The 13332-nt window shown below is 41.9% G+C and overlaps 1 protein-coding gene across 1 annotated transcript in view; it reads right to left on the bottom strand.

Moving 5' to 3' along the window:
• B4GALT5 (beta-1,4-galactosyltransferase 5) overlaps positions 1–11584 on the bottom strand; it is a 56368-nt gene extending 44784 nt beyond the window's left edge. The window contains exon 1 of the mRNA XM_065414577.1: positions 11458–11584. Coding sequence (XP_065270649.1) covers positions 11458–11584 — 127 coding nt within the window. The remainder of the gene's footprint in view (positions 1–11457) is intronic.
• Positions 11585–13332: the final 1748 nt, after the last annotated feature.

The following is a 13332-nucleotide window of genomic DNA, read 5'->3' as shown; positions in this document are numbered from 1 at the left end:
CTGTCATCCCCATATATTCTGTATGTTGGTATCACAGTGTCACATTGATTATCATTGTTCCACCAAGTTTCTGTGATGCCTATTATATCAATATCTTCATTTAATACCAGGCACTCAAGTTCACCCACCTTAGTATTTAGACTTCTAGCGTTTGTACATAAGCACTTATAAAATTTGTCAATATTTAGTTGTCTACAATGAATATCTATTTTTAAAATGTTTAACCCTACAATACTGAGCACCCAACAGAAATAACTAAAACCAGCAAACCAAGTCAGATAACACTGTTCAACATAACTGATACCTAACAGGCATATAAAAAAAAACAGTAACTTACATTTTTATTGAGACTGGTATCCAAACATGCAAGTCTTTAGCCTTGCCAAAAAGAATGCTTCCAACTAACGCATGTTAAGAAAGAGAGAGAGAGAGCTGTAGCCCTGACATCCTCTGTCACTTGGGTATTAGACACACTGGCTGCAGAAGCAATGCTTGTAATAACTGTGTGTAAACATGGCCGTAGTGTAGACAATTCTCGTACCCCATAGTAAGAGATGGCTGAAGCAGGTCTCCTTAGTTGCATGTTCCTTTAAGAGAAGAGAATCTTTAGTCCTAAAATTAATCTCCAAGACATAAAGCTGGGATTATTCATCATGTTTATTGTCAGTCTCATGCCATGCTTAACATAGTAGATCTGTTAACTCTTAATTCTACCACTGAGCAGCATGCTTAGGTAAACGAAGCATTTAAAACTACTCAAGCATTCTGTCTATGAGTTTTGTACTGTTGCCCATTACAGTGATATCTGGCAATAGTAAGATCCCCAGTGGATTTCATGGAAATCTAGTTCTGTTCCTTTATCAGGGTATAAAAACTGTTTGGGGTACAGCGCTTTTTGTTTGATTTGCTTGGGGTCTTATTTATTTTAACTCTTTTCAGAGGGGCAGGTAGTGATCAATTATACCTCCTGGGGGTCAACTAATCTGGATCTACATTTGTGACCATGGTGAATCAGAAGAATAAACTAACACAAAATTACTGACTGAGCGGCAGATACCCATGGGGCAAAGGATGCTCAAGCGTTGCTTGTGTCCTCATTACTTATTTTGCCTTGTGTACATTTCCTGGAGATTTCCCTCCCCTCCCCGCCCCAGTAAGAAATAATCACTGACATCTCTGACGCCCATCCCTCTTTCTCTGCTGCAGTAATTCTGGTATTCTTCTTTCACATCTCCACTTATCTCTGAAGGGGCTGAACCTGACCACCTCTTTATAGTACTCTGCTCACCTTAGTGTCTCCCATTGTAAAACAGAGCTCAATTTACAATCCACCTTTTCCACATTGCCCACTGCTAATAGCTCTTGAGCTGTTTCCAATGTCAATGCTTACCATCACAACCCTCCAAGTCTTGTCAGCTATGCCCAGCTTCCCTCACCACCTTATTGTAACATTTCCACCACTAACTGCTGAGCATTTGAGATCTGTCAAAATGATACATTATACAATTAAACTGTATCAATCACATTTGACAACAATTAAGTGAGACATTTTACAGGGAAGGACAACAGGTTAAGAGCAATATGTAGAATGACACATTAGTAGCAGTTGTGTAATTTTAGATTCCCTTTTATTGCACTACTGTTTATTGAGAGAAAATGTCTAAGCACTGGAGAGAAAAAAGAAGATGCACTCAAGAATTTTGCTACCATGCCAAAACCAAGTTCTTTGTTATTTTACCATAACCAGCGTCCCCCACTGATGAGTTTGGAGCAGGCATCTGTTATCCACTAAGTTTGGAGAAGTAAAACCAAAGTGAATTACAACTCTACTAGACAGAAAAGGCTTTTTTTAACCCAATGATCTAGCTTCTCTGCATTTTCCAGGTTCAGCCAAATGAGACTCCCAATGCAAGCCCAGGTTTAAAGAAAAAGCCTCTTGTCAAAGGTAAAAGCTGAAGGAAAACACTTCTGGAATACAGAAGGCAGTACACAATTACAGTGTGAAGGCCTCCATTTCCGAAGTATTCAGGGCAATGTAGCAACAATCCCGAAAGAGAACCAAAAACAAGTTGCTAGAGATTCCTAACTTAAGGTGAAAATGCTCAAGATGAACAGTAACTGACTCCACAATTGATTTGTGAAAGCACTGCTATTACTTTGAACTGAGATAGGGAATAACATTCCAACTTTCTAATTCCTGTTAAGTTTCAAAACTACATTTGCAAGAGAGGACTACATTTTTAGGAGAGCTAAACTAGCCACACTTTGACTATAGCATAAAAACCACACAGATTTCTACAGCAATGGCTCAACAAGCAACCAAAAAAATGTGAAAGTTAAGGAACACACAGTGCAATATAGATTAAAACTTAAAATGAAACTGTTTAGCTCAAACTAAATCTGTGCTTTTGAGTTGTGTCTGTGTAGATTTACAACTCCCTGCTTCAGTGTTGGCTTCTGTGTATGTATGCAATTTACACAAATTTACTTCTGGGCATGTGTCCTAGTGAAACTGTGCACTATTCTTAATTGGAGGACGCAAGCATAGACTTGGAAACAAAGCTGGAAAACCCTATTTTCAGAACTTTGGGAACAGACTGAAGGATATGGATGTGTGGTTCTTTTGTTTATAGCACAGTTAAAGCCAGTGCAGTTGCATTTTGTGATTTAAACCACATTTGCTTTATAGCCCTTATTGAAGTTATCAGCCAGACACTGAAAGACGACATGTTCTAAGAAAGTAAACAAAAACGTGTCCTATGATTCTCAATAGCATCCCTTTAACCTATTTGTTGCCCTGAGTAGTTTTAGCATAAGTCAATAAAAACAGACTGCTGTTTCAGTAAGGAGCCCAGATATGAAATGACAGCTCTTTGGGCCTTTGAAACTCTGTCTTTAACAACCAATCCATGTTAATAGTGCCGCTCAGTTTATCATGAGGCATAATGCACAATGGCAATTAATGGTTATGTGGTATTCTCTCTAATAACCCTTTCCCAACCAGAAACAAGACAGTGAAACCGAAGAGCTGAACAACATTAAAATTCACAGGCTTCTTGGGGTGGGGGGGAAAATCCACTGCATTTATGCAATCAGCAGAAGTAAATAGTTCTTATGTGGGCCGGGAAGGCAGATTTTATTTAAACACGTGTGCACACGCATAGAGGAGTATTTTGTTCAAGTACCAAGGAGAATTAGAGGTTGGGTGTGTTTACATTCATTCTTTCATTCTGTGCAGGCTGTAGCTTGCAGGATGCTAAGGAGGGTAGACAGTTTCAGGAGCAAGGATGTTTTGTCAAGAACAGGAAAGGGTGGGGTTACCCATGGTTCAGAGGAAAAAAACAGGGTCAAACCCAAATCCCAAGAACTTCAGGTTCCCCATAGATACGTGACAAGTTTGTCTGTTTCCTACAGAATTTGACCTTTCATTTCCCTAGGCTTTGCCTACAATATAGGCTTGAAGTTGTTTTAAGGATTTCCCACTATTACAGCAAAAATGTAAGTGCTAGCCAAGATGTCAGCATTTAAACCATATTCATAGATTCCAAGGCGAGAAAGGACCATTGTGATAATCTAGTCTGACCTCCTGTATAACACAGGCCATAGAACTTCCCCAAAATAATTCCTGGAGCATCCCTTGTAGAAAAACATCCAACCTTGATTTAAAATTCACTGATCGAGAAATCCACCATGACCCTTCATCAATTGTTACAATGGTTAATTACCCTTGCTGTTACAAATTTACACCTTATTTCCAGTCTGAATTTGTCTGGCTTCAACTTCTTGCCACTGGATCACATTATTTATCTGCAAAAAGAACAGGAGTACTTGTGGCACCTTAGAGACTAACAAATTTAAACTTTTGGTATGATGTCCATCTGCTTGCATTTGGAAAGGAAGATTATGTCTGTCTGTATCTGTACGAGTTTTTTCATGAAGTTGATGGATTTCCACTCCATACGGCTAAATGCAGTGCCTTGCATAATGACAGGTTTCAGAGTAGCAGCCGTGTTAGTCTGTATCCGCAAAAAGAACAGGAGTACTTGTGGCACCTTAGAGACTAACAAATTTATCATTATTTAACGTTATTTATCTGCTAGACTGAAGAGCCCAGTATCAAATATTTGTTCCCCCATGTCATCAGGCTGTAATCAATCACCCTTTAACCTTCTCTTTATTAAGCTAAATAGATTGAGTTCCTGGAGTCTATCACTATAGACAACCATGGTTGTGTAGATCTGTTCAGAGCAGGGTTAGACACTGCCTAAAATGGTGGCAGCCACTTGAAGTTCACTCCCACAATTACTCTCATTGGTTGAGCTGTACCAGTGAGATATTTCCAAAATAGCTTAAGGAAAGGACAATGCTAAAAAGACAGCTCTTCTAGTTGTGATGGGAACGGTCAACATGCAAACACACCAACAAGCTTAAATAGCACCAAGGAAATGTGAATTGTCCTATTAATTCAGGAGAATGTCAATGAACATGCCAACTGAAGCCTTGTCTACTCTAGGCCCAGGGAAATTTTACAAGCAATTAGCCACAGTTACCTCAAGCAATTAATGCAAAACAAATTAACTAGATTTTTAAAATTGCAGTTTTAATTGCACTGTTAATAATAGAATACCAATTTAAATTTATTATAAACATTTTTGGACTTTTTTCTACATTTTCAAATATTTTGATTTCAATTACAACACAGAATACAAAGTGTATAGTGCTCACTTAATATTTTTATTATAAATATTTACACTGTAAAAAAAATAGACTTTTTAAATTCACCTTATACAAGTACTATAGTGCAATCTCTATCGTGAAAGTGCAACTTACAAATGTAGAATTTTTTGTTACATAACTGCACTCAAAACAAAACAATGTAAAACTTTAGTCCACTCAGTCCTACTTCTTGTTCAGCTAATCGCTAAGATAAACAAATTTGTTTACATTTACAGGAGATAATCCTGCCCCATCTTATTTACAATATCACTTGAAAGGGGGAACAGATGTTCACATGGCACAGTTGCAAGGTATTTACATGCCAGATATGTTAAAAATTCATATGCCCCTTCATGCTTTGACTTGTAGATTGCACTCTTTTTTACAGTGCAAATATATGTAATCAAAAATATGAAGTGAGCACTGTACACTTTGTATTCTGTGTTGTAATTGAAATCAATATTTGAAAATGTAGAGAATATTCAAAAAGATTTATAGTAAATTGAAATTGGTATTCTATTATTAACTGTGTGATTAAAACTGATTAATCGCGACTATTTCTTTAATCTCATGATTAATTGTGATTATCTTTTTTAATAGTTCGACAGCCCTAGTTTTTTCACCATTGTCCCAATTAAATGTAATCGGAGCAAATCTAACTGACATTGTACTAGCAGCCCATCTACACAAAGTCCCCCAGTATGGCTCACACCAGTGCAGCTGAACCAGTGACAATGGTGGAAAATTTTAATTAGAATTCTTTAGAGCAGTCAAGGCTAAATGGTGAAATTTTCAATAACTTTATTGCATTAACATATGCACAGCTGTGCACCTAATTTGCATGTGCACTGGTGCCAGCTAGAGGATTTACAGTTGAATCCTGCCCTCCTGCTAGCCATAGCATAAACAGGCATCACCCAACATTCTGTTTAACGGAAGGGGGCTAGAACACTGAGATCTTAAGATTCTCTGGCAATTGGAAAAGGGGAGGCCTAAGGAATGGGCACTGAGGGCAGCAGCATCCAGAGAGATCCCAGGGGACAACCAGGAGAGAGAGTTATAGGAAGCCAGGTAACATGTGAGAAAAGAACATGGTCGGGGGTGGAAGAGACGAAGGGTTGGAGAAAGGAGAGAAATGCATCTCCTGGATAGTGTCTCCTTGCGCTGAGGGTGAGAAGGGATCAAATCCTACCAAATTCTCTCAAGTAATTCTTGCATCTCAGACAATGATTAGCTAGTTGCAGGGGAAAGGGGGTGGGTTTACCTTTATTTCTAAAGCACCCATTCACCTAGTATCCCAGACGCATGAGGGTGATCCCATAAACACTAAGATGTTTCGAGGGGAGGAGGTCGCACATTGTCAGAAGTAGGGTCCTCAGCTCATACTACACAAAAAAGCAAGAGACTACATTAACAGTTTTATCTTGCTGCCAGGCAGGACTCCCCACCCAGACTAACTGGTGAAGAAAGTCTCAAAACTCTTTCCTGCACACATATGGTGTTGATGACGACAGGTAGGTGGACTCCCCCATTGTCACTCCAAAAGGGGGGAAAGGGGGAAGAGAAGATACCTCAGGAACTTCACTATTTCTGTTGATGTTACCTTGAATGTTCTCAGATACTATGGTGATGGATGACAGAATAACATCTTAAGATATGGGTGGGCACTCAGCTTCTCTGCTGCCAAGATGGGCAAAACCACCTCTCCTACCCAAAAGACAGGACTTTCAAGACTGTTTTCTGGTTTTTGACCCTGGAATTGGCAATACTACCCCCCCCATCACCCCCCAAACATGGGCTTACATCTCCTTTAGAATTAGGAGTATCCTTACCAGTGGTTTTAAAATGTGATCAACTATTAAGTGTTGCTTTAATGTAGGCAACTTGCAGAATTTTGTTATTTTCTACAAAACCTGGTCCAGTACCTGAGGATGCTAGTCATTTATTAGCCTCATTAGTGCCAATGAATTATTCTTTTTGTCTCAAGATTTTGGAATTAATCTAGAACAGTGTTTTTCACCCTTTCTAGAATTGGCAGCCCTTTATTCAAAGTCCAATATTTTTGTGGACCCCCCACATTTACTGTACAAGTCAAAGATGTACAAATAATGATAAGCCTGTACAATTAATCTGTGTGCATGTTTCGAAAGGTTGACAGAAAGTACTTGATCTTGAAGGGTCAGTGCATGAGGGGAGAGGGGAAACAAAATTTTGTTTGCTTTAAATAATACAATTTTCAATGCCTCATGACCCCAATTGCCTTTTGTGACCCCCTTGGCGGTCATGATCCATCAGTTGAGAAACACTAATCTAGAAGCATAGGACCAAGTAGAATTAACCAACTTCATTGCTCCTTATTTTTGAGACAATAAAGCAATTAAGACCAAAAAAACAACAAAGGGATAGTGATATACTTGTTAATACAGTTAATTCTTGATTTTAAAACTTAACTCTCAGGTTCAAGGAGTGTAAGAGGTTTGCAGTTTTGATCAGTTGAGGCCAGCAGGTCCAGTCAACAATGATGATGCAGGATCAGATCAGAGTTTACATAGTTTTTGTACTGGTGTCAAGTATCGGGGGGCTAGCCGTGTTAGTCTGTAGCCACAAAAACAACAAGGAGTCCAGTGGCACCTTAAAGACTAACAGATTTATTTGGGCATAAGCTTTCGTGGGTAAAAAACCTCACTTCTTCAGATGCATGGAGTGAAAGTTACAGATGCAGGCATTATGTGTCATTATATAATGCCTGCATCTGTAACTTTCACTCCATGCATCTGAAGAAGTGAGGTTTTTACCCACGAAAGCTTATGCCCAAATAAATTTGTTAGTCTTTAAGGTGCCACTGGACTCCTTGTAGTTTTTGTACTGTTTACCTATATTGGCTTGAAACCAGCGTAAACACATGCCCCCCCTCCCCCTCCCAGGAGAGATGCAATTATACCAGTATAAGTACCCTTACACTGATGTAGCTTATTCCTGTAAATTTAGGGAAATAAGCTAAAGTAGCATAAGACACATTTATACCTGTACAGTTATCCACACATACAGTTGTACAGATTTAATCAATTTCAGTTACAAAACAAATCACACCCTGCCCAACTGAACTAGTTACATCAGTACTAAACCTGAACAGACATGAAGACTAGTTTGTGAGGAGTTAAGAACCCATGACTCTCCTTGAGGTCAAGAGGAATTGGTTCTCAACACCCCAGAGAAGTGAGCAGTTTGGACCCAATCCTGTAAGGCCTTGTACACCTCAGAATTTTCAAAAAATGTCCTCTGGTGTTTAACAGTGAAAGCACCAGTGTAGACTGGATGCTGGTATTTTTTAACTACTGTGTCACCCAGACCTACTCTGAGCAGGTAAAGAAGCTCAAGTTCTGTCTACAGTCACTGGCATAGTTAGTGTTGTTGAATTACAAATTGCCAGTGGGGAGACAGCTATACAGGATGTTAGAGCTGAACATTTTTTCTTGCAGTGTTTAGAGTGGAACCACTGAACATGCTTTCCTCCACAAATCAAAGCAACTCTAAGGACAGGGTGGGCTGGAGGTTTGGGGGTTTTAGTCTATGTTGCAATAATAGGTCTCATTAGGAGAAATAACTATAGTCTAATGTAAACAGATGGCTGGCACTTCAAACAAAGGCGTTTAGAAAGCACAAGTACTGTATGTGCAACACCGTACACTTAAAATCCTGTTTATAGATGCAGTCTAATTTGTAGTGCATGTACACACTAAGCAGAACCCAGAAATCACCCCCTAGAAGTCAGGAGTTCCTCCACTTCCTCTGAAGAAAAGATAAAAATGAACCTAGAGCAACCCTGCTCTTTGGACTGAACTCCCCTTTTCCCTAGTTGAAAACTGGGAATCCAAGTCTAAACACTCATAATAAGCAACCTGGAAACATCTACACAAAAAGTTTATTCGTTTCAGAAAAGACAGCGAGAACAATAGGAAAAGAACCCAAACCCTTCCCTAAAAGAATCTGAATTCACCAACCATCTAGAATTTGTGGTCAAGACTGCAGGTTACTCTACTCCTATATTTTTATTCAAATACAGACTACAACAATACAAAACAATACAAAGGTGTATTTAATTAAACATTCAGCAGATCAGCCCCACCTTTTATATTCTTTAGCTGACTGACTGCAAGATCTCTTTCAACCTCTCCTGACTGAGGCATCCAACAGGGGCTAGAACTAGGGCAGAGACTCATTCCTTTGCTTAAGAAAGCCTCAGATAGTTCAAATATTGTTAGAGTTACAGAATAAAAATGTTTACAACAGTTCTACTTCACTCCCCATGCAGAAGAGCTATTAAGAACTACAGCACAGTTACTTAAGAACTAGAGACACAGCAATATTAACCTTCCTCAAGCCCTTCCTCATCACTTCAGACTCTCCTCAAATAAGAGCTAGATAGTACTTCTGTATTGCTTCCACATTGTCATTTTGGGATGTTATAATTTATCAAGGATTGCAGAACTCCCCTCCCTAAGAGCATTAGATCTAGTTGCCAAGTCAAGGAAGTCATGCTGATAAACGTGCATACCAAACTCCCAGGTAGCTGTGCAGATTTCTACAGTGGATACAATACAGAGACAGGCCATCAGTGCTACCCAAGCCCCAGGTAAGAATAAGGTTTTAAAAAAAAAAGACAGGAGATTAAAGGATTCTGATGGAACTCAGACAACATTTTGGTGTACTTTACTAGCCATAGCATTTTGGTGTGTGGTTGCCCATTTCACCATGCATGTGTATGGTGCACTATGGTTGACTAGCAAGAGGGAAGTTTTAGCTCCTTAAAAGACAGTATATGCTTCACACTGAGACATTCTAAGACTGAGGAAAAGGTTTCTGTTGGAAGGAGTTTAAATCATTAACACTTTTTTGATAATGCTTAACACATTTACAGTGAACTCTCCAATAATCAGGAAATCATCAGTGGCCTCAGAATTTAACCCATAGCAGGCCATAAATGAGAGCCTAAACTCAACTAGAGTTCAGAAACTGGAACAGAAGTAATGCAGCCTTGGAAAATTGTGTAATTACCAGCCCATCCTTTAGTAAGGTGGACTGATAAGTGAATAATATATTCTGAATTATCAAAAAAAATATTTGTCCTAGATCAGAGGAAAAGTAGAATTTTGCAAGGCTGGAATAATGCATGACACATACTTTGCATTACAGGTTTTTATATACATGGGCTTCTTTTGATTTCCATATTCTGTTATCAAAAAGTTCATGATCTACTTATAAGCCAATAGAAGAAATATTTTTAAATCACTGAAACCAAACTGCATGTTAACCAAAAAGAAGAAAATAATGGATTAATAATACAAATTTATGTTCATGTTAATCTATGCTCTATTAGGCACCTGAAGTCTCCAAGGCTTAATTTACAGCTACTAAATTTAATACACAGAGGGAACATATCTCCCTCCTTCCGGTTTTCATATTATACCAACAGGACCTAAACCCCTAAATGGATCAGTTGTGCATGTTAGAAACAGCGGGTGTTCTAAAGTATGCTGAAGGTGATGAAAATACTAACTTTATATAACTGATCTCTATAGAAAGCTTAATCATCAACCCAGGACACTCTCAGAACTGCTAGGTAAGCACACTAGTTGCATTTCATTTCTAAGGTGCAAACCATACCATGAATTTTCAGTTTCAGATCAATAGTTTGCGCTAGACAGTGGAACCAGCTTATGTACAACCACAAGAAAACTGCCTGATTCCTTTTCTATGAAAAGGGCTTATCAGGATGCGGTGCAGTGGCTGAAGTAGTAAGTTAACTCTTTCACAAGATATACCTCGTATACCATGTACTGGATTAGAAACTAAACTTGTCAAACTAATCAACCTGAGAACATTTGGTAATAAAGCATTCTTGATTTTTTAAAAACAAACAGTTACCATTTTCATAACTCAGTAGTTAGCAGTAAGACCCCTAGTCACCAGACTGAATTAGTAATGGTCTAATTGCACAGCCTAGGTGCCTCTGAAGCGAATAGCTGTTTGGTTGACTGCCGTTTGAAAGGGAAAATGGTGTCATTGCTCATTGGCTTTACAAACTTGCTTCCTCTTCCAATGCTCTCCCCTGCCCCCTGGCACGAGGGAATACACCGGACATAGAGGTTGTGTCATTTTTCTATTTTGAAAAAAACCACGCCAAGTTCTAGGGTGGATTACGGAGCATTTCCCGCTCTCCTTCTTGCATTGTTACCCCATTAGCTAACCCTGACTAAAACTGTACGAGCAGAAACCACCTCCTTCTGCGGGCTTTCCCTAAGACGTCTAGCAGCTACGGGGGCAACCCCCCCTCCTGAAGCTGCCTGTTTAGCCCTACTCCCTACACAGCCGGCTCTCGGCTCACACCACACGCCCCCGGAGATGCCAGGTGCCAGCCAGCCCAGCCCCGGGCGGTGTCAGAACCTGGCCAAAGAAGGAGGGTTCAGGGGCTCAGATCTCCGGGCCGGGCTCTCTGGAAGTTTCTGGCTGGCGCGGATCACGCGGGGCTGGCACCGGTTCCGCCCGCCGCTGCCCCGGCCCGCTCCGGGGGGGCCCGATCCCGCCCGCAAGAGGCGCGGGGGAGGGGCAGGGCCATAGGCGAACCTCCAGCCCAGCGCGTCGAGGGGCCCCCTCCGCCCAGCCCCGGGCCCCGCCCGCCCCGCGGCTGAGGGATCCGGCGCGGAGCTGCCGCATCCCCCGGAGCCCCCCGCGGCCTCTCACCGATGCCGGGCGCCACATAGACGAAGTAGAGGAAGGAGGAGGAGAGCGAGAAGAGGAAGAGCACGGCCACCAGCGAGCGTCGGGGCAGCAGCCGCCAGGCCCCGCGGGGCCCCCGGATCAACCGCATGGCCCCCGGTCCGATCCGCCTGCCCGAGCCCGGGGCCGCTCACAGGCGGGGAGGGGGCGGCTCCGCGCTCTACGGCCGATCCGCCGCCGCCAGCTCCCAGCCCCGCCGCATGAATGAGGAGCCGACTGCGCTCCCCCCGCGGAACGGCACCGGCGGGCGGGGCCCGAGGGGAGGCGGCGGAGCGCAGGGACCGTCTGCAAACTCCGCTCCGGCGACACTGCAGAATAGGGACCCGCCACAACTTCCCCTCCGCCCACACTGCAGAACAGACACACGCCACAAGCTCCCCTCAGCCTATACTGCAGAATGAATAGGGATCATCTGCGAAGTCCTTTCTACATACACTGCAGTACTGGGAACATCATATTGAAACACCCAGCGGGTGTCCACAAACTAATCTCAGTTTACACTGCAGAACTCAGGGACTCCCTGAAAACACCCTTCTACTCACAACAAGGGGAGTATCTCTTTGCAGCACTTATCACTAAACTTCAGGGGCATCTGCTAAGTGCCCTCCACTCTCACTCCAGCATCCAGAGAGCCTCTATAAAGTCCCCCCTCTTGCTTCAGCTCCTAGAGAGAGTCTACACATTACCCTATGCTCACACTACAGCACTCAGGAATTATCTGCAATTTACCCACCCCTCCCAGTCTTACTGCAGTACCCAGGTACCACCTGTCAATTCTCTTCTGTCCCCACTCACATTACAATACCCAGAGAGCCTCTGAACAGTATCCTCCTCTTCTCCCCCTCGCATTTCAGCATGCACATGTGTCTGCTCCTCTTGGGTTTACGCCCATGGGATGTCTACAAACATCTACAAACTACCCTTCTCTCCCACTCTACACTGGCTGAAAATTATCCTCTCGCACTGCAGCATCTTCAAATTACCCTTCAATTCTACTCACACTACAGAAGTGTGCTCTTTGCCTTCCTATTACATTGGTTAGTGTATACATGAAAATTAATCCGGAATAAAGCAGGATGTGAATTTAAAGCAAATTAACTATTAGCTATTCCTGATTACCTCCTTTCACTGTCCAGTCAGGGTCCCGGGGTGCAATCCAGAGCAGTGAGGGGTTGTGTCACCACTTGTCCGGCAACGCTGAGTGCCTTTACAGTGCTTTGCTGCTGGAGCTCCCAGCCTGGGACACTCACAATGAGTCTACAAGAATGCAGATCACACCCTGAGTTTCTGTGTGCTAGACAGCCCTGGTCCAGTAATTCTGACCCCAGCAGCCTGTCTACAGCCTCACTTTGGCTTCTACCAGTCTTGTTGGTAAAAACTAGCAAGATGGCCCCAACACGCTCTCAGTCATGAATTTCCCCAAAACCATGTGTTCTGAAGTGCCCAGCCCTCTCCTGAACAGCTCAAAGAAATAATAAGATTCATTACTCCTGTAAAGAGACAAAACCACATCACAGCTTATTAACTTAACTGGGGTAAATACACCCTTCCCTTTAAACACAGCACTGAGTTGGTTTATAGTAAAATAAAACAAACTTATTAACAATAAGACATAGCTGGAGACAGTGTTGCTACATAAAAGGAATAAAGTTAGAAAGGGTTACAAGCAAATAAAAATGAAAACACACATCTAAAAGTCTAAAACTTACTCTAGCAAGATAAAGGCTTTGTTCAAGATGGTTTCTCTCACCAGTCATTCTTCTTCCCAGCAATGGCTGACTTTCCCTCAGTCAGGACCTTCCACAAAGCAAATGGGGTTGGTTTCCCTTGTCTTTGCAG

The sequence above is a fragment of the Emys orbicularis genome, chromosome 12 (assembly GCF_028017835.1).
Source record: "Emys orbicularis isolate rEmyOrb1 chromosome 12, rEmyOrb1.hap1, whole genome shotgun sequence".
Classification (NCBI taxonomy): Eukaryota; Metazoa; Chordata; order Testudines; family Emydidae; genus Emys; species Emys orbicularis.
The sequence above is the reverse complement of the archived record's forward strand: the minus strand, read 5'-3'. Positions and strand labels throughout refer to the sequence as shown.